Genomic DNA, 20,869 nt, shown 5'->3' on the forward strand with positions numbered 1-20,869 from the left:
CTCCCTTTGTAGCACTTGTCCAATCATAATGGAATTATTAAATATTGAGTGTCTATATGTATGAGATTTAATAAAATTAATATTTACAGCTTCATCAAGGACATTCTTAAGTAAAAGTGTCATGGGCAAGAGCAGTTGATCATGTCTAGCTTACTTAACATCCCCAGCATCCAGCAGAGTACCTTGGGCCTGGTAGACACTTAACACTTGTTGAATGTGTGAGTGAATGGAGAGAACCAGAGTAGATCAGGGATTATAAATTTAAATGCTTATAGGAGCCTGCTAGGTAACGTAAATGAGAAAAGCAGGTAGCCTGTAAAAAATTGTGAGGGTGTTTGCATTCCAGTCTGTAAGAGGGAATTAAAGGCCTGAGGAAGGACATACACCCTCCCATGAGGGAATTAGACCTTCCTTGTAAGGACGCTCCTTAGACGGTGCACCTAACATTTTCACTTGCATCCAAAATTTAGTCAGTTAGCCACATCAAGCTGCAAGGGAGGCTGGGAAGTGTAACTTAAATCTTGGTAGCCATGAGCTCTGCTAAAAACTAAGAGAATTACTAAGGAAGAAAAAGAAAATAAATTATGGGGACAGCGAAAGTTCTGTGCAGAGGGGTAGTTAAGTTCTGAAGAATGAATAAAGATTTTCTAGATTAGTAGTTCTCAAAGTGTGGCCCATGGGGGTCCCTGAGACCCTGTCAGGGGGTTTAGGATGTCCAGCTATTTTTATAAAAATAATGGGATGTTATTTGCTTTTGTCACTATGTTGACATTGCAATAACATTGCAAAAGCAATCTGGGATAGACTGCTGCCTTAGCACAAATCAAGGCAGTGGCGCCAAACCATACTATTGTCATTTTATTCTTCACCGCCAGACACTTGCAGTAAAAAAAGGAAGGGAAAAAAAAATGCCAGTTTTACTTTAGAATTTCCTTGATGAAGTAGTAAATATTAATTTTATTAAATTTCAACCCTTGAGTACATTGTGTTATGGAATGGGACATAACATTTCTCATTTGTTATGAAATGTTATGGAATGAGAGAAGCACTTCTGCTGCAAATGAAGCAAATAGTTGTTTCAAGTGGAAACACTTGTATTAATTGTTGGAGTTGCAAGATGAACTGGCCACTTTTTTTCATAGTAGGGCAATGGCATGATGACATTTGCACATTTAAATGATCACTCAGGCTACTGTGCGGAAGATGGCCTGGAGGAAGAAGAATGGAGAAGCCAGGAGACCAGAGAGGAGGTACGAACCATAGTCCAGGTAAGGGACGATGATGGCACCTTGGATGGGAATGGTGGCAGTGGGACAGTTGACTTGGATAGACTTCAGAACTATTTAGAAGGTAATAGCCACCGGAATTGGTAAATAAACACATGGGAGATGCTGGGTTAAGAAGGAGTCAAAGATTATACCTAGTTTATTTGGCTTGAGCAGCTTGGATGGTGAAACCCTCACTAAGTGGGAGACTTGAAGGAAAAGTAAGATTGAAGATGTAAATAAATAAAATGGAGCTGGAGCTGCTATGCCAAAGGAACTGCCTTGCACATCTTATACCTCAGACCTTTGGAAGGTTAAAAAGAGGGCAAAATAACCTTTGGACTAAGCCTGAGCAACATTTTGTCCCAAAGAACTGTTTGCAAAGATAAGAAGAAAGCAGATATTATGACTTCTGGACTGATGGCTAACGGACTGAAAATTAGAAGATGCTTTAGAATAAATATCCCTGTGTTATGTTATCTGCACCAATAGAAATGCCTTCCTTCTGTTAATGTAATTGTTCTCCTTTTTCTTCTCATAAATACCCATTGCCTTTGTCTCCTAACTGGAACATTATTTGGGCTTCTGCCTGAATCATTGCTTCCTAAATAGCTATTCTTTTTATCTCAAATAAATGCTTGTTGCCTCTCACTTTGAAAGTCCTTTTATTTTTAGGTTAACAGAGGGGGATAGTATGCAGGTGATAACTTTAGTATGGGGTGTGTTGAGTTTGCTGTGTCTGGTAAACATCCAAGTGGAGATGTCCAGTGGGCAGATGGGTTTATATATCTGGAGCTCATGAGAGATCTGGGCTAGAGATAAAAATTTGAGGGTTGACCAGAGACGAAGGCCCAGAGGAAAAGAGTCTGGTTCCTTGTCATTCTGGGTGTCTCAGACATCCTCCTCTAACCCAGTTCCTTTCTGCCACACTGGGCCATCTACAATGCCTCTGGTGATGAAAGTGCCCTTAGGGCCCAGGAAGAAGTAGCTCTTGAGGTCTTAACATAACTGCTCTCATATGCCCTCCACTTGCCTCCCACTTCTTGTTTCCCTGAAGCCCTGGCCAGACTGCAGAATCACTGACATAATCTTGCCACTCAACAAAAAGTGCAGTGACACTTTTTCTTGCTACCCAATAAGAAGTGCAGTGACGCTCTGGGCTCCAGCCTGGTTGTGCTTAACTTTTTCCCTTGACTTTGACATTTTCACTTTGACATCTTCCCTGAGAGGCAAGGGGTGGGGACCCCAGCCCCAGATGGTGACGTTGGGGGCTGGCCCAGGCCTGGGGTTTGGAGGAGCCTCACTACAGGGCTTCCTGTCTCTGCAGGAGTAACAAGCGCTCTCCCCAGTGGGCTCCTGGTGACAGAGCTCCCAGCCTTCACATAGGCACACACCTGTGCGAGAAGCAGAAGCAGAAGTAGAGGGGACGATAGACACAGGCCCAGAGGTAAGATGGATAGACTCAGCTTCATTCTTTTCTGTGGGCCTGGGAAGGGGAGGAGAACATGGCTGCAGACGCACCGGAATGTGCTGGGCCTCCTGTTCTTTGCCCACAACTCCGGTCACTTTCTCTTGCATTTCATGAGCAGCAATCTCCTACTGGAACTGTGAGCTTCAAGAGGCCAGGGACTATGCCAACCTCCTCTCTACCTCCCTACCAGCACAGCTCAGTGCCCAGAGCAGAAGATGCTCCTCGGAGGGGTGTTGACTCGGATTACAAGACCGCAGAAAAAATGGGGACTCAAGGCCACCCCCTGAGAAAGGCAGTGGAAGGCAATTAATCATGAGGACTGGAGGAGATGAAGATAGGAAGAGAGGAAAAGAGGAAAAAAAGAGGAAAGAAGGAGTGGGAGAGAAATAGAAAGAATGACAAAATATTAAGGAGGGAGGAGGCCTATACAAAAAAAAGGGGGAAACAAAGGGAAAAGCAAGAAAAAGAGAAAAAGAAGTGGAATCTAGTCCAGAGATAATTCTCCCAAAATCAATTTTCTCAATGACACAGTCACCAAAAAGTCATACCAGAAATCATACTTGCAGCATTTCATAAGCCACATGATTGATGAAGCCTCTATTAACTGTCTTTTCTGTTTGTGTGCATTTTTGTCTACTTCTGTGCATTTTTAGGATTTTTGAACAATATGTCTAAAGGCACTTCCCCTTTAATTAGCTTTAAAATGATTAATGAAATGAGAAAGCTAAAATTCTCAAAAGGGTTGAAACTGAGCTCTTATGTATGAAATGCTGTAAATGTGATAGATATATATTTTTAGGTAAATACGTCATTGGAACAATTGGTTCTAAGAGCACTGGTTTTAGGTGTCTTAGCTGCTCTGGGAAAAGAGATTAGGGAGATAGAAAAGGATTTGCAGAACTCCTCCCTTCCCTGGGCTTGGTCAGGCGTGGTGGGGGGAACTTAGGAGGTGATACCTCTCAAGATGGGACACCCTGTACAAATCCACAGCCCTCGCCCTTACCTCTCTGAGACCTCCATGGCCTTGCAGCCCTGTTCCCCAGGCGTCTTCTGCCTTCCCTTTGTAGATGTCTTCTGGGAGAGAGGTCTCCTCTGGTACAGTGAGATGTCTCAAAATAGAAAGGCCCCATTCTCCCTAATTCAAAGATTTTGTTCTGGCTGGACTATCTCCTCCTGAATGTCCTACTCTTATGGGGCAAATTTTTAGAGGTGCAGGGCTGAGAGTAGAAGTTGATAGGGAAGATCACTGCTGTTTCGTGTTTTGACAAATAATTTCTTGGGCTGTGTTAGATGCTGTAGGTTCATACAAAATGGCCGCCCTCTTAACCTCAAATGAGAGAGTTCCCAGAGAATAGCGTCATAGATAACTCACCAGATGATTTCCCTCTCTCAGTTTGGGAGCACTTATATAGCAGAGGTCTACCTCAAAATAAAAACTCCCTTCACTAACCGGTTCTAGGCAGAAAAAGCCTCTCAGTGCCTTAGGCCCTGATCCTGGCCATAGTGGTGAGGTAGCAGCGAGGGAGTTGGGTAGACCAAGGGCCTTGCACATTTTAGACACTCAATAAATGTTTGTTAAACAAAGTAAGTTTGATGAAAATGGGTGCTGGGAGGGGGCAGATGGGGGCCTGGGTTTGTAAGGCTCTAAGGTTGAAGTCTGTTCTGCACCTTTCGGGGGATAGGGGGAAGAGGGAGGGCACAGCTCCCCCAGCGTGGGCGTCTGAGGCAAAGGAGAGGATGGTGGAGGTTGCAGCCACTGAACCACAAGGGTCCCTTAGAGAGGTCATGGTCTCTAGGAAGTTTATATGAAGCCAGTAAGCAGTAGAGAGAGTGTGTGTTGTGGGGGGCACATCCCATGGCGGGGCTTGAGAGGGCTGACTGGGGGCTATGGGGAGAAGATAAAAGTGCCTGTGGGACCACAGACTGTCGCTGTGGTGGGGCTGTGCCCTCTTCCTCTCCCCAGCCTCACTCCTCATGCCGTCTCAGGGGGCCAGGGTGAGGGTAGCAAGAACTTCAGCGGCTCTGAGTATGCGGGTGTGTGTTGCCATTTTGGGCTCATCGCTCTCTTGGTCTCTGTCTCTCTTTTGGTCTACTGCGCTGTGCATGTAGCTTAGGTCTCAGAATTTCCTCATCACTTTTCCTCTTTCTCTGTCTTGTTTGTACTCCCTTGGGCTTTGTGTGTGATCGTGGATTGTGTGGAGTGTAGCTGTTACTTTAATGAGCTGCTCTGGGTTTCTCCCTACCTTCTGCGTTCCCTCCCAGCCTCCCATTATCAGCCCTTGGGGCCTCTGTTTGTTTCTCAGAATCTGTGCTTTTCCCTTTGTCCACCCTGCAGCCATCTCCCTGGTATCCATCCCTGGGCTCCAGACTGTGCTCTGCAGGCTCCCTTTAGATCAAAGCTTGTTGAAAGCCTGCATTCCTGCCAGAGGCCTGGATGCCTGTTAACAGGCAAGAAAAGGAACTAGAGCTTGGTGGCAGCTGGAGAAGGGAGAAATGCAAGAGGAAAAGAGGCAAAGGGCATTCCAAGAGAAACCAGAAGAGCCACAATTGCCTCCTGGTGTATGACGCACAGAGGAAGAGAGACAAATGCAGGGTGTTGAAGACAGAGGCATCAGCTTGGGGAGGCATAGATGTATAAATGCACAGATATGAGCAGAAAAACAAGGGAGGGAGGGAGACAACGAGGGAGGGAGGGAGGAAGAGAGAGAGAGAGAGAGAGAGTTGCCAGGACATCTCGGGGACCAGCGAGCTCTCCAAGACTCTCTCAGGGCTGTGGTGTACAGGATGCGCCTGCTACTGTACTGCTGCAGAGCGTCTCTGGGGAGGCTGAGGGTGTGGGAATCAAAGGCCAGCTCTCTAGGGTGGCAGCGGAAACCCGTAGCACCAAAGCAAGCAGCAGCTGGAAACCCATAGCCTCTTTCACCTAGTCGAGCCCTTGGGGTGGGTTGAGGCAGTGCAGGGAGCTGAAAGTTGGCCCTCTGCACAGACCTCAGGATCATTGAGTGGGGAAGGAAAAATGAGCACATTTGCGGAAGGTCAGGAATGTCCCAGCCTTCCTCAAACATCTAAGCTGAATTTGGACCCCAGGGAAGAGGTATCCCCTAGGAGACTCCTTTACTTTCTGCTCACCAAAGACACAGTGAGTCTGGGAGTTGGGGACAGTGGGAACCACTCTCAGATAATAGGGGTGCCCCTACCCCACTTTCTCACCCCAGCCTATCCCTCAATACCTCTATGCTCCAAGTTAACTTGTAAACAACTGCACCCGTGAGCAGCCTCCCTCCTTTCCTGGAACCCTTCTTCCTGACATGTTTTGTTCCTGTTTACCTGCTTAAACAATTCTATCAAGCCTGTACTATGTGTTAGGCCCTGGGTCATTACTCTTTTGGACAGATGGAGTGACTGGAGGGGACTTTTTAAAAAAATTTTCCCCCAAACCTCATAGGAGAACCAAGCCCCCAGCACCCATCTGAGTGTTACATCTGATCATAGACCAGTGCCCAACAGGAAATAGTCTGTCTCAGATGGTTCAAGAGACTGCAGAGAGGGGGTTTTTCACAGAGAAAGGTATGGACAGGGAACCAACCAGCACATTGCAGCAGACTAACACTAGCAACAGCAGGCAGGGTCCTGAAGAAACAAAAGCCAAAATGGTGTTTCTGGAACTTAGTGAGAATTTGAGCTGTGGATAAGGGGCTACCAGGTAAGAGCTTTAATCAGCAGGGGAGAGGAAGGGGGAGCGGAGGGAATACAACCATTTGCAGAAAATACTTCCAGAGCAGGAAGAGGGTAAGGAAAAATACCCCAGCCTCTCTCCCGGATTCTCTGATCTCTTGTGGGTGCTCCCCATTGGCCAACCCTAATTAGTAGCTGGAGAGCAAAGGAGCCTGAGCTATGCAGCCTATAAGAATCATCTTCCTTGTAGAGGGCAGGGCTGAGAGGATGGCCCATGGCGAGGTGGGGATTGGATTGGGGGGGGGGGGGTGCACAAGAATAGGCAGAATGATTGGAATGACTTGGCTTGATCCAGGCCAGTGCTAGGAGTGCACACACAGTTAAATGACCCATTTTAGTAACAGAATTAATATGTCGAGTACAGAAAGAAGTCAGTGATTTCTTCTCCTCCATTCAATTCAATTTGGTTTAAGTTTAGCAAACACCTCCTGAGTCCCTTCTCTATGCTGCAGCTGGTACCAGGCCTGCGGTAGCGGCAGATCTGGCTGAATCATCATCTCTGTCCTAGAGGAGATCAAGCTGGTAAAGGAGAGATAAGAACCCAATTCATTGCTCCATAGGTAGAAGGTGGGACATGCCCAAGAGAGTGTCAACAAGGTGTCGTGGGAGTTTAGAGTGGGCAGATCAGTGCAGAACTCAAACAACAAAGGTGGCTTCTAGGAAAAAGAAAGACCAGGCTTGGGGGAGAGAAAAATAAGTCTGGACGCAGGCTATCATCTTGCCAAATTCTGGATCAGGTCCATGCTGACACTCTTCCCAAGGCATTCACCCCTTTGAAGCCTACTTATAGTCTGGGCCTAGAGTTCCAAGACACTTGAGCTCTGCTCCTGCCTTTCTTTGAGGCACTATCTGGTGGCCATCCTCTGTTTTCTAATTCTTCCATGTCCTCTGATTCTGACTTGCCACGTCAAGCTTCCTAACAGTTCTGCATAGTCCATGTCACATCTCTGCTCAAAAATCAGCAGTGACTCCGTCACCTGCAGAACAAAGCTCCCTAGCTCCCTAGCCTGTCTGTCAAGATTTGCAATCAGTCCTCAAAGGCCTTTCCCACATCACCTGCTACCACTTCCCCCCATGAGCCCATTCGTGACTCTCAATTCTGTTTTCACAGCCCACCCCTCACCTCCCCCTGCACCTCTGAACACCATAATGGCAGGATGCCCCTCCCCTTTCCTTTCTATCTAACCCAGGCTTTCAAACTTGAACATGCATCAGTCACCTGGAGGTTTGTGAAAACACAGACTGCTAGACCCACCCCCAGTTTCTGAATCAGCAGGTCTTGGGTGGGGCCTGAGAATTTGCATTTCTAACAAGTTCCCAGGTGACGCTGCTGCTGATCTGGAACCACACTTTGAGAATCACTGCTCTAACCTAATGCCGCCTGTTCCTCAAGGTCTATTCAGAACTCTTCTGCAGCCCCCTCCCCGCAGCCAACGACAGTCTTCTAAGCTCATAAAACCTGCTCCTGCTCCTTCATCTTATGCTTGTCACACTCAAAGGACTTACAGGGTTGGTCTGTTAGAGAGCAGGGCATTACCCTCTGCTCTTTCTGTCCCTTGCACCTCACACTCCATCAGGCCCCAACCCCTGGGAATTTCATCTCAGAACTGTCCCTGAGGTCAATCTCTTTTCCCACATCTCACCACCACTGTCTAAGTTCAGGCCTCTTCTCTGTCAGGATTGTTATAATCCTGCCTCCTGCGCTTGGCCTCCTCCCACTCATCTTTCACACAGAAGCTCAAGAGAGCCATTTTACAAATCTAATCTTGTCCATCCCTAAATAAAGTCCTTTGTTGGCTCCCCAGGGCCCAGGGTCAAGTCCCAGCATCCCATCATGACATTCAAAGACCTTCATGACCTGGCTTGGTTTTCTGGTCTTGGTCCCCACCAATTTGTCACCTTCTCTGTTCATCTTTTTCTGATGCCAGCTGGCAGAGACTCCACGCCTGGCCTGGGCACAGCATTATATGGCACATACTGGTGGATGTCTGCTTTGCGGTTTGCATGTCCAGGTCTCTGGCTTGGCTGTAGGATAAGGGTTTGTGCAAACATAGACTGCTAGACCCACCCCTCAGTTTAACAGAGAGATTGCATATCATCCCCTTATGCCCCAGGCCCAATAAATGACTGCTGCCTAACAATTAGTATCTCCCTCAGGCCCTGCCCGTAAGCAGGGGAAGGCCCAGGTACTTGCCTGCCTCAGGCAAGGCCACAATGAACAGGGGAACCTCTTTTAGGAGCCTGCTTCTGCTGCTGCAACTGGGTGAGTGCTCAGAATTGGGATCTGGACGCAGATGGCCTGGGAGGAGGGGCTGATTGGGAAATGCAAAAGTGGGGCATGGGGTGGAAGTGGGAAGTGAGGGGCTCGAGGCCCAACCTCCTTCTTTTCCGCCTTAGCCCTGCTCCCAGTGGTCATTCAGGGACAAGAACTGGTGCTGGCTGAGGCAGGAGGCATGGCAGAGCTGCCCTGCAATTCTTCTCAGAAGAAAAACATGCACTTCAACTGGAAATATCCTTCTGGGATCAGGATTCTGGGAACTCAGAGCTCCTCTTCGGCATGGTTGGTGAAAGGTAGGGTGGCCTGGCTCCCCATCCCGGGAGAAAAGCATTATGGATTGAACATCCAGGATGTCAGAGCTCCTGATGCCCATTATAAATTCACACCCTTGGGCAGGGCTCAGGACCACAACTCCCACAAACTCTGCAAGCGATTTTCCTGTCCTAGAATTTTGTTCTGCTTAGTTACTTGAAATAAGCTGACTTTCATCTGGGACTTTATTTATTTTTATTAATTTTAAAATTAAAATAACTTGAGAAAGTCATATATGTACATGGTAAAAAATTTTAAACCATGCAAATGATATACAGTGACAATAAATCTCCCTCCTACTCCCTAGTACCTTAATTTCCTTCCCCAGAGGCAACTGTTTTAACCAGTTTCTATATTTCCTTCAAGAGATGAACTGTGCACACATTTAGAAGCCCATATGTATATAGTAATCCCCTCTTCTTTCTTCTCTTAAATTATCAATACATTTCTCTCTCCCTTAAAATTGCTAAGTAATGTTCTAGATACTGGGAATACGTGTAATATGTATAGTGAAAGACAAAAGACACATTCAAGCAACATACCTGGTTCTAACCTTCGTTTTTTTCAAATTCGACAGATATTTTGAAGATTGTTCTATATTCATGTATATGTACACACACACACACACACACACACACACACACACACACACACAGTGCCAAAAAAAGTATACACATTTTAAGAAAGGAAAAAAACTGTTTTAAAATTACACTGATGGTAACCACTTTGAGCACCTTTTGTAATTGCAGAAGTCAAACATGACTTGTATTCTCTTTTGTTATCGGTATACATTGAGTATTACAATTTTAACACAGTTTTCCACTTTTAAAGTGCATTTTTTTGGCACCATATATATGGTCAAATATATCTGTATATATTTCTCCCTCATTTCTTTTCATTGACTGTATAGTTCTTTTGTATAATCATACCACAATTTACTTGACTAACCCCATGTTGTTGAACGTTTAGGCTGTTTTCAGTTTATTGCTGCCAACAATTCTGCAGGGAATGAAACCTTGTATCTTTGGACACATGTGCAAATGTCTTTGTAGGATAAATTCCTAGAAGTGAAATTAGTGGGCCAGGTCAGCTTGATCTTTTGATATCTTTTTGTTATACAAATTTTGCTGAAATGGAATCTGCTTAATAAGATTTGACTGTATATTGATTTGTACCATCCAATGTTACTTCCTTTATACAAATTTGATTGATATTACTGTTTTTTCAGATTTTAGTATTACATGCTCATTATAAAATATTTGGCAAATGCAGAAAAGAATAAGGAAGAAAATCAAATGCACACGTACTTCCACCTCTCAAAGATATGCTCTGTCAATATTTGATTTATTTCCTTCCAAAGGTTGTTTACTGGGGAAAATATAATATGTATTATTACATACATGATATTATACTATATATATCTTTATCCTTCTCCCTTATAAAATTATACCATGATGGGATGATCAGTTATTAGACTAATTTTTAAAAATAATCTGGCAATATTTAATAAATACAAAATTCTAAACCCTTTTATCTAGTAATAGCTACTCTGGAAAATCCTTTTGACAAAAATAAAATTGTGAATATATTGTGATATTTATGCAAGGATGTTGTTATAAGCATTGTTTATAATATGAGAGACTAGAATTCAACTTGAATACTAATCAGTGAGGAAAGAATTGAATTATGGGTATAACTGTGGGAACTTATGTAGCTAATAAAAAGAATGAGAGCTTGCAGGTATATATGTAAATACAATAGAATATTATTATAAAATGACTCCTTCAGAGCTTGATGAATGCCATTAATCACATCCTTCCCCCTAAAACATAACTGCAGGCTTAAAAGACTTTGGGGGCATACTAGTTTATGAGGCAGTTGTTAGTTCTGACCCCTGTGACCAAAGTTAATCCAAGTATGCTTATTTACATTTTAAAGGGTGAAATACTTCAGCACAGTGTGTGCATACAAATTCCATTGTGTTTGTACAATAAAATGATCCAATTTAAAGAAAACGAATGAGGATTTTTAGGAAAATGAAGTAGATGTATGCATTAGTCAGCTTGGGCTGCTATAACAAAATACTATAGACTGAGTGGCTCAGAAAACAGAAGTTTATTTTCTCAGTTCTGGAGGCTGGAAGTCTGAAATCAGGGTGCCAGCATGGTTGGGTTCTGGAAAAGACTCTCTTCTTGGCCTGCAGATGGTGCCATCTTGCTGTGTTCTCACATGGTGGAAAAGGGAGAAAACAAGCTTTCTGGTGTCTTATAAAGGCACTAATCCCACCATGAAGGCCCCACCCTCATGACCTCATCTAAATCTAATTGCCCCCAAAGGCCCCATCTCCAAATACCATCACAGTGAGTGTTAGGGCTTCAACACATGAATCTTGGAGGTCCATAAGTCGGTCCATAAGTCGGTCCATAAGTCAGTCCACAGTAACATACTTTTTGCTTTTCCTATCATTAAGTACAATTGAAAACCCTGGACATTACATATAGAACTAATATAAAAAGATTTTGAAAGGTGTAGAGAAGAGGGTAGACTAGTAGGGGCCTCAGGACCTGAGGAACAACATGATGGTAAGTTTTCTTGTTGCTTCATATATCCCAGTCTTGGAGCTGATCAAGGAGACAATCTAAAAATGCCAATGGGCACAGACAAAAATAAGCCTCAACAAAAGCCTTTCTCTAGCCAAAGGACCAGAAAAGGAGCAACTTAGCAAGACAAAACACTTTTAGATAATAACTGTTCTATTCCAGTCAAACACAAGAGAAGAAAAACTGGGCCCCACCCTCACTCATGCCAGCATTACCCTCCTAAGGCTGTACTGAGGCACCCCAACACCCCCACTGGGATGGTGTCAGGGAATGCAAAGTAGGAAGCCAGGATGTTCATCCACACCAGATAGTGACTCCTCAACCCCTGCAATGTCAGTGGAGATCACACGAGGAGCCTGGACATCCAGCCCCTCCCAGCAGTCATGAGGCTCCCCTCCTTGCTGGAGTGCTGTCAGAGGAGGCCTAGTGGAGGTGACAACTTTCACCATCACCCAGCAATAACTTTCACTACCTCCACAGCAGGGTCCAAGGAGACCAGTAGCTGGAACTTTCACTCCTACCCAACAGTAACGAGGAATATTCTCCTCTAGTGGCAATGGAGGATAAGGAACAAACCTAGATTTCTACCTACCCCTGGTAGTAATACGGTGGCATCGCCCCTTCCCTTGACAGTGGTGTCAAAGAAAGCCCGTTAAAATAAAAGCTTTAAATAAGATTCAGAATCTCACAACACTCAAATGTCCAGGTTCCAACATAGTTGGTAGTTGAAAAATATATCATTATTTTAATTTGCATTTCTTTGACCAACTGTGAGAGTGAAACAATGTGCTCCTTTCTAAAAATTCTTGTCTTTTGTGTCAGTGCTTTTGTTCTATTTCTATCACTTGAGTTTCCTCCAGAACAGCTCCCCTTCCCAACTTCCTGATCTCTGACAAAGGCGTATCATTTTCCTGATTCCCCACAGTCAATTTCTGAACCACAGGCAAATTTTTTTCAGTACCTAACAGGCCTGAATTTTAATCCCATTCCACCAGTGACTGGAGTCAAAATTCGAAAGGTAGAAATAGGTATATAGTGGAAAGGCCCCCTCCTACATCTGTCTCAAGGGTATTCACTTTCTCTCCCCCAGAAGCAACTAGTTACCATTTTCTTACGTTTACTTTTAGAAATATTTGTTCCTATGCGAGTCAGATAGATGATAGATAGATAAACTTTCCCCTCTTTTTTAAACAAATGGTAGCCTGTTTAATATCTTGATTTATTCAGTTAATGATGTTTCTTAGATATTACTCCATTTCAATATATAAAGAGCTTCCTCACTCTTCTTTTATAGCATTACACTGAATGGTGGACTATAATTTATCTATCCTTTCTTGGTGGACATTTAGTTTCGTACGTGGACATTTAGTTTCGTACGTGCATTTGTAATTCTGGTAGATGTTACAAATTATATACAGATTATGTTCCTGCTGATGTTGTGTAAGTAAGAGTTTGGGCAACTATCTAATCTCTATGAGCCTCAGTTTCCTTATCTGCAAAATAAGCAAAATATTACCTATTTCTTGGAATTGTTGTGAAGAATATTTAAGATGATGCATGTAAACTACATAGGGTGCAAAAAAACTGTATTAAAATAACACTGATGGTAAACACTTTGAGCACCTCTTCTAATTGCAGAAGTTAAACGTGACTTGTATTCATCTTTTGTTATCAGTATATACTGAGTATTACAATTTTAATAGGTTTTTCCTTTCTTAAAATGTGTATACAGGGGCGGAGGGGTGGCTCAGTTGGTTAGAGCACAAGCTCTGGGCAACAGGGCTGCTGGTTAGATTCCCACATGGGCCAGCAAGCTGCTGCCCTCCGCAACTAGAATGAAATCAACAAGCTGCAGCTGAGCTGCCACTGAGCTCCCAGGCCACTGGATGGCTCAGTTGGTTGGAGCGTGTCCTCTCAACCACAAGGTTGCTGGTTCGACTTCCACAAGGGATGGTGGGCTGTGTAACTAAAATTGAACAACGGTGACTGGACTTGGGATTGAGCTGTACCCTCCACAACTGAGATTGACAGGACAACAACTTGACTTGGAACTGATAGGTCCTGGGAAAAACACACTGTTCCCCAATAAAGTCCTCTTCCCCTGCACCAATAAAATCTTAAAACAAACAAACAAACAAAAAAACCCTGAAAATGTGTATACATTTTTTGGGAACACTGTATTTGGCATGTTGGTGTTTAAATACGATGTTACTTTATTTTGGATTAATGAGATATTATCCTGGTTAGGTAAATGAATTTGATGGGACTTCTTTGCTAGTCTGGGTTTCTCTGACTAGGACGACGGCAGAAAATTAGCAACTTAGATCAGAAGAGTTGTAGGCACTGTCTTCATCAGGGAGGCCGTGTTCCAGGGTACCCCAACCTCCTCCATATGGCTTCTACTCCCAGGTTCCTCCAAGCTGAAAGACCGTGTTGATTCAAAACGACTCAATTGGGACCAAGGATACTTTCCTCTGATCATCAAGAATCTTGACATGGAAGACTCAGGGACTTACCACTGTGAATTGGAGGGCAAGACAACAAAGGTGAAATTGATGGTATTCAAATGTGAGTAGCCCTGGGGTGCAGACCCCTCCAGCCAATCTCCCTTCCTCCCTTCCCCCACTCCCATCCTTGAAACCAAACCAGGGTCTGTGCTGGCAGTACTTCAACAGTCCAGAGGCGGATGAAACTGGCCACAACTCTTCAAACCCTCCTCAGGCCTTGGGAGGAAGAGGAAGGGGGAGAGGAAGAGACCTATAGAAGGGGCAGGAGAAGGGCAGGAGCTGTAGGAAGGAGGGAAAGAAACAATAGAAGAGAGGACGGAGAGAGGAGGAGGAAGGGAGAAGGAAGCCCTGCTGGGCCTGGGGGTGAGCAGCTGGGTATTGGCAGGAAGAGAGATGTTGGGACAAGGGTAATGGAGAGACACTTTTGGTTTCCTGGCTTCTGCCTGTCTCCTTGGGGATAGTGTGTGTGTGACACAGGTGGCCTGCTCCTTCCACAGTGAATTCCAATTTGGACATCCGCAGCCCCATCTGCTTACTGCCTGGGGAAAGCCTGACCATGACCTTGGAGAGCCCTCCTGGTAGTGACGCTTTAGTAGAATGGAAAGATCCAGGGAATATAAAGCATAAAAAGGGCAAGAGCTTCTCACTGTCCCAGCCAGAGTCGCAGAAGAGTGGCACCTGGACATGCACCGTCTCCAAAGATGGGAAGACACTGGAGTTTAACATAAACATCTACATGCTGGGTAAGAGGAGCTCATCTTCCTGCAGGCTCCCTCCTGCCTCAGCAGCTGACAGACCCTTCCTCTGCTCTCACAGCTTTGCTCCTGTGTCCGATACTAAGGGACAGAGGGAGGCTAGGGCTAGGCTCCCTAAAGGTGAAATCTGTCCTGAGGGATACACTGGGCCCTCCCTTCCTCAGGGTGGTGGACCTGGAGGAGAAAAGGGACACGGGATGGGATGTAAGGATGGAAGGGACCCCGGAGAGCCCTGGAGGAGGTCCTAAAGGAGGAATGTCAAGGGCATCTATTTTCTTTGTTGCCTCTGCTCCCCATGCCCACCAAACTGGCAAATTTACTTACTCAGGGACACTAACAGCGGCAAGCCAGCCCTGAGGAAATTCTATATTGCACCTTTAGAGTCCTGAGGTAGACACTGTGGGGGAAACTGAGAGGCCAGAATGCAGGTTCTACCCATTCCTGTCCTCCAGGTGCTTATGGGACACAAGTAGGGTGGTGTGGTGGCTAAGTGCATGGACTAGGGATTTAAATCCTGACTCTGACTTAACCATGTGACCTTGGGCAAGTTACTCAATCTCTCTGTGCCTTGGTTTCTGCATCTATAAAATGGGAATGAGGCTCACTGTGATAGTACCTACCTTGTACACTACCTTGTAGTGTTATGGTGAAAATTAATGCGTGTAATACACTTAGAACAGTGCCTGGCACATAGCAAGCCCTATATATTCGCTTTTATCTTGTGAAGGGTGCCAAATTATACATGTAAGTATTACGCCAAATACCCTCTGTGCTCCAGAGATCCTGAAGAGGGGAAGACCCCCCCTGTAGCTTGGCTGTTCTATGAGGGCTTCCAGCGGGAGGGGGCACTGCCATGGGAACATGCTGGGGTGGAGAGACAGAGACAAGATTGGAGAGGTAGATGGGAATTTAAGGGTCTGAAAGGGCAACCTAAGTGTTTGGACACATGTGGGCCCCTTCCATGCCTGTGTTGCCCCATCACATGCCTACTCCATCCATTCTATCTCCTTCCGACCCTTCCTACCCCCTTTGTTCCCCTTTCTACCCCCAGCTTTCAAGAAGGTCTCTGACACAGTGTATGCAAAAGAGGGGGAGCGAGTGGAGTTCTCCTTCGGACTTACCTGCGAAAATATAAACCTGAAAGGAGAGCTGAAGTGGCAGAAGGAGGGGGCATCATCCCCTAAGCCCTGCATGAACTTCTCCTTGGAGAACAAGAAGGTGTCTATGCACGTTCACCCAGGCTGCAAGTTCCAGATGAAGGAAACCCTCCCGCTCTGCATTAGCCTGCCCCAGGCCTTACCTCAGGATGCTGGTTCTGGAAACCTGACCCTGCTTCTCAGCAAGCGGCAGTTGCATCAGGAAGTGAAACTGGTGATGATAAGAAGTGAGGAGCTGGGCTGAGAAGGGGAAGGCAGGGCAGGAGGTCAAGGGGTCTGGCCCAGGTTTCCTTCCAAGGCAGGACAGGCCCACAAAAGGATGCTTAGGCCTTGGTTGTCTGATGGAGCTGATGAAGGGCCCACTGGTTTGGGGGCTGGTTTTTAATTGAAACTGGAATCCGCATGCTCTTCCCTAACATCTATGAGCCAGCCTAGAGGGACGATTCACTGAGAATCCTCAAAAGGCATGCACTAAGAACCAAGGTTCTAGTTCTGCCTCTGCCCTCACCCTCTGTGCCCCTGGCTAAGCCCCCTTATCTCTCTGGGTCTCCTTTCTCCTGATGAGGACAACAAAATCTGCTCTGAGTTTAATATGATGATGATGTCAGGCTCCACACAGAGTCCTTCACTTTCCTCCTTCTTAATCATTGTGACAACCCCGCGGGTCATAACGGCTAATACTAGATGCTTCCCACATGCCAGTCCCCATTCAAGAAATGTACAAGTATTTGTGCATTTAATAATTCTCTGGGTCTCAGGTTGCTAAATAACTTGCTCAGGGACATGTAGATAGTAAGCAGTGGGGCTAGGATTCGAATCCAAAACCGTTGGACTTCAAAAACAGTGTTTTCTCTATTAGAAGTGCATGAAAATGTACTCTTAGAGGTCAAAAGAGGAGTGCCCATGTAAAGTGTCATTTTGATTGTTCTACTGAATCCACTTAGAGCATGGAGGTGCGGGGAACCCAGAGGTCCGGGGTCCCAGCCTCAGGCTCTGATTCCTCTGCAGTGACTAAGTCCCAGAACCATTTGACCTGTGAGGTGCTGGGGCCCAGCTCCCGCAACCTGATGCTGAGTTTGAAGCAGGAAGACCAGGATACAAAGCTCTCAAATCAACAGAAGAAGGTGGAGGTGCAGGACCCTAACTCAGGGACATGGCAGTGTCTACTGAGTGACAAGGACAAAGTCCTGCTGGAATCCAAGGTCGAGGGTGAGTGAGACCTAAGCCCAAGTCCCTGCCCCCTTAGCTGTAGGACCTTCCCAGGGTTGGTGGAGACCACCCAGAGCCCAGCCTCCCAAATCCCCTGAGATGGTGGGTTATGTGTATAGTGCCTGGACACAGCGGAGATGAGGTGAGATGGAGTGTGGTCCCGGGCCCTAGGCACCCACCTATAGTCCTACAAGTCCTCACTCCCCTAAATCCAGGAATGGGTCCCCCCTGACCAAGATCCCCACTCCCAGTTCCTTTCCAAACCCAGCCACAAGCACTCCTGCGTGTGTGCGTGCATGTGGGGCAGACACACTGGACTGCTGTTCCTAGCTCCCCAGAGCGCCCTGCAGTCTCTAAACCTTAAAACTCCTTCCCCAGCCTTTCCTCTCCAGCCCCAGTGGAGTATGAGAGCCCAGTGTACCCTGCCCTGCTCTCCCAGCCCAAGGATCACACCCAACAATATCTGGGCAGCGAGGCCTTCCTCAAGTCCTCCAGAATGCTCGATGCCCTGATGGAGGGCAGTGAGCTGAATACATCTCTCTTTCTCTCTCTCTCTCTCTCTCTCTCTCTCTCTCTTTCAGTTTTGCCTACTGCATTCACCTGGGCCTGGCCAAAGCTCCTGGCCAGTGTGCTGGGGGGAATTGCAGGCTTCCTGATTTTCACTGGGTTGTGTATCTTCTGCTGTGTCAAGTGCTGGCACCGCAGGGTGAGTGAACCTCCACAGACCACCCATTCACTCCTATATAGCAACAAAAGCACCTTGTCTATGTGACCTGCTTCTGCTCTATCTGCCCATTGCCGAGTTCCCTTAATGCAGGCTGGGCTCTGTCCCAGATCCCATGGAGGGAGAGGCAGGAAGGAGCAGAGTTAACTCTGGGACAGATGGCCTCAGCCACAGTATCTGCTTCTCCTCTCCCAGCTTTCCCCCCTCCCCCCTCCAAGGGGCACCTCCCTTCTGGAGGCCTGGGACCCTCACAACTCCCCTCCTTCTTCCTGGACAGCGCCAGGCAGAGCGGATGTCTCAGATCAAGAGACTCCTCAGTGAGAAGAAGACCTGCCAGTGCCCTCAGTAAGGAACTGGGGGGAAGGGGAAGGGGAGGGGTGAGAAAAAGAGTAGGAGGAGGGCAGGAGGGGTAAAGAAAAGAGGAAAGGGAAAGAGATGAGGAAGGAAGAGGGGTGGAGGTGAGGAGATGGAGGCTAAGGGAGGTGGGAGGGGAGAGAACAGTACAAAGGGCTGGCTGAGGAGGTAGGAAGCAGGCAGAAGGTGGACGGTGGAGGTGAAGAGCTGTAGGCCTGGGATATTTCTGGATGTGGCACTGCAGCTATGGCCCAGATGCCATCACCCAACTGGAAGAGAAGAGTGGGGTCCGGGAGCCATGGAGGTAGATCCTAGAACTCAAAGGAGTCAGGGAGGAATAGACTTATTCCTCTTATTCTTTGTTCCTCCAGCCGGTTCCAGAAGACATGTAGTCTCATTTGAGGCACCAGGCCAGGGGGAGCTTCCCACTTGCAGCCTCCCCAGCTGTTTTCCCTGCATTCCTCTTGGGCTCCTGGGCCTGCAGACGAAATGAATGTAGCAGATCCCAGTGCCTTTGGCATCTCCTGCTCTCCTTGATAACAGTTAGCCACTGGGTCTCCTCTTTCAGAGGCTTACTCACACCACTGCTTCCCCATTCCCTTTTCAGTCAAACCTTAGCCCTTCTTCGATTATTTCTTCTCAACTCTCTCTCACTGCTCACTTAGATCCCAGGGGAGCATACTGAACCAGTCTGGCCTGGCATGGAGGGTGAGGCTGGGTGTCTGAAGCACAGAACGATCATTTTACAGGAGAGAACGCTGGGACCAGAGAGAGCAGGAACTAGTTCAAGATCACACAGCCAGTCAAGGATAAATCTAGATTTAAAGGCTCCTGACTGCCAGCCTCCACCATTCCATTCTGCTACACACCCATGTAACAGCTCACACTTGTGCACAGACACAATTTCTTATCACCCAAGCAGCAAATTCAATTTATAAACCAGGTCAGATGATTGCCCAAGGTCACACAGCTGGTAAGTGTTGGAGTTAGGACTGGCCCAGGCCTCTTGACCTCTAGTTCTGCTGTTTCTTGAACACGGGAACAAATAACCACAAAGCTCTCTGCAGCTGGCTAGTCACAGATGCCCCATACGTACCTTAGAATTCTCAGGAGCACATCACCACAGGTAGGAGCACATCACCTCAGAGAGTTCAGGAACATGGAGGAGGGCCTCCCTGCCCACGAAGTCCTTCCTTTACCACCTGTTTTCAGCAGAATCCTGTTATCAAAGGACAAAGCCTTCAGCTCTCCTAACCAGAGCACAGGTTGGGAGCACAGACCCTGTGGGAAAGAGTACCCAGTGATTTGCCACTCACCCTGTGCAGAACCTTCTGGAAGGTGAGCTTTGCCAGGGGGATGGGGTTGGCACTGGCTTGAGAGTGAAGCTTGTGACAGGACCTCCTATGAAGGGTGATAGCCTGGCCTCAGTCCCTCTGCTTTAGTCCCCTTGCCCTGCACCCTCCTTCATCCTTCACTCAAACCATTCAGGATACAGGAAAACTGAGGTTACAAGTATTCTTCCTCTTCTTGACCCAGTTCTCTCAGGATCCCTAGCCTCCTCTGCCTCTCCTTCCATTCTTTTCTCACCATCTCCCTCAATCCCTATGCCCTTTCCCTTTCTTCCCAGCTTCCCTCTTCCAAAAACACCCAATTGCTGCCTCGGCTCCTCACTGCTTGCTTTGTATTCCTGCCCACTCCCCACTTCTGCCTCCCTGAGCTGACAGAAAAATACAATAAACTTACTATAAACTTACGCTTCTTCATTTGTGTGTGTGTGTGTGTGTGTGTGTGTGTGTGAGAGAGAGAGAGAGAGAGAGAGAGAGAGAGAGAGATGCATGGACTCTTCTCTGGGGACCCAGAACCTTCTGATCTGTGGTGTCAGACCCAGAGGAGAGGTTGCCAGTCTTGCCCAGGAAGGAGATGAGGTTTCTCTGGGGAGGGAAAAGTTCTCTGGAAGCTGATTATTCACCTACCCATCCCCAAAGGGCCCTGTGTGGTCTGTGAGGCTAAGACTTTGTAGTCAGTCACACACGTGTGATACACTGAGGGGGAGAGCTTGTAGGGGGGTGTGTGTTCCACACATGCGTATGAGTGTGGTGGAGAGCAAGGACCATAAGAAACTAATGTGTGCATGCAACTTGTGTGTATCCCCAAAAGGAGCGTGTGTTTGTGTTCCAAGAGGAGGGAGCTGTGTGTGTGAGTGTGTGTCCCAGCATCCTTTTAGGCCCGGGTACCCGCACCCCACAAGCAGCGCAGCTTTACCACTGCCCCATTACTCCCCACAGCCTCCAGCACATGTCCCTCTGAGCTACACCCTAGACACAGCCCTCACACAGATACACACAGTGACATACTGTGACACATGCTTCCTCCTCCCGGAACTGCTAGCTCTTCAGTCCCCAACACCACCAGCTGCCTCCTGGAGCTTGTGTTCGTGTTGAAAACGGGATGGGGTGGGGGTAGGACACTAACCATTTCACCAATGAAGCGGATTCCCCTCCA

The 20,869-nt window shown here is 46.8% G+C and overlaps 1 protein-coding gene and 1 long non-coding RNA gene across 5 annotated transcripts; one reads left to right on the top strand and one right to left on the bottom strand.

Annotated features, from left to right (window-relative positions):
- The first annotated feature begins 2,376 nt into the window (after positions 1-2,376).
- CD4 (CD4 molecule) lies at positions 2,377-20,120 on the top strand. The gene is made up of 10 exons (XM_019754428.3): positions 2,377-2,712; positions 8,629-8,734; positions 8,869-9,042; positions 14,071-14,229; positions 14,666-14,911; positions 15,975-16,307; positions 17,089-17,289; positions 17,871-17,995; positions 18,291-18,358; positions 18,739-20,120. The coding sequence occupies exons 2-10, from the start codon at positions 8,686-8,688 to the stop codon at positions 18,767-18,769; spliced, it is 1,386 nt and encodes a 461-aa protein (XP_019609987.3). The 5' UTR covers positions 2,377-2,712; positions 8,629-8,685; the 3' UTR covers positions 18,770-20,120.
- Positions 14,042-20,831, bottom strand: LOC141570145 (uncharacterized). 4 transcript variants are annotated; one of them, XR_016020999.1, is made up of 3 exons: positions 20,722-20,830; positions 19,464-19,648; positions 14,042-14,179 (listed from the first exon to the last, which is right to left on the bottom strand). It is a non-coding gene; the product is annotated as an uncharacterized LOC141570145 (long non-coding RNA). The 4 variants fall into 4 exon arrangements; XR_016020998.1 differs by lacking the exon at positions 14,042-14,179 and adding an exon at positions 16,154-16,291 and having other exon boundaries at positions 20,722-20,831; XR_016020997.1 differs by lacking the exon at positions 14,042-14,179 and adding an exon at positions 16,239-16,320 and having other exon boundaries at positions 20,722-20,831.
- Positions 20,832-20,869: the final 38 nt, after the last annotated feature.

Source organism: Rhinolophus sinicus, chromosome 1, assembly GCF_057876585.1.
Source record: "Rhinolophus sinicus isolate RSI-liver-muscle chromosome 1, RSI-T2T, whole genome shotgun sequence".
Taxonomy (NCBI): Eukaryota; Metazoa; Chordata; class Mammalia; order Chiroptera; family Rhinolophidae; genus Rhinolophus; species Rhinolophus sinicus.

Bases quoted from the DNA above. Each gene is read 5' to 3' on its own strand.
- CD4 (XM_019754428.3), top strand. From the start codon at position 8,686: ATGAACAGGGGAACCTCTTTTAGGAGCCTGCTTCTGCTGCTGCAACTG. The intron at 16,308-17,088 runs GTGAGGAGCTGG...ATTCCTCTGCAG, and splicing joins GAAACTGGTGATGATAAGAA to TGACTAAGTCCCAGAACCAT. The intron at 18,359-18,738 runs GTAAGGAACTGG...TTGTTCCTCCAG, and splicing joins AAGACCTGCCAGTGCCCTCA to CCGGTTCCAGAAGACATGTA.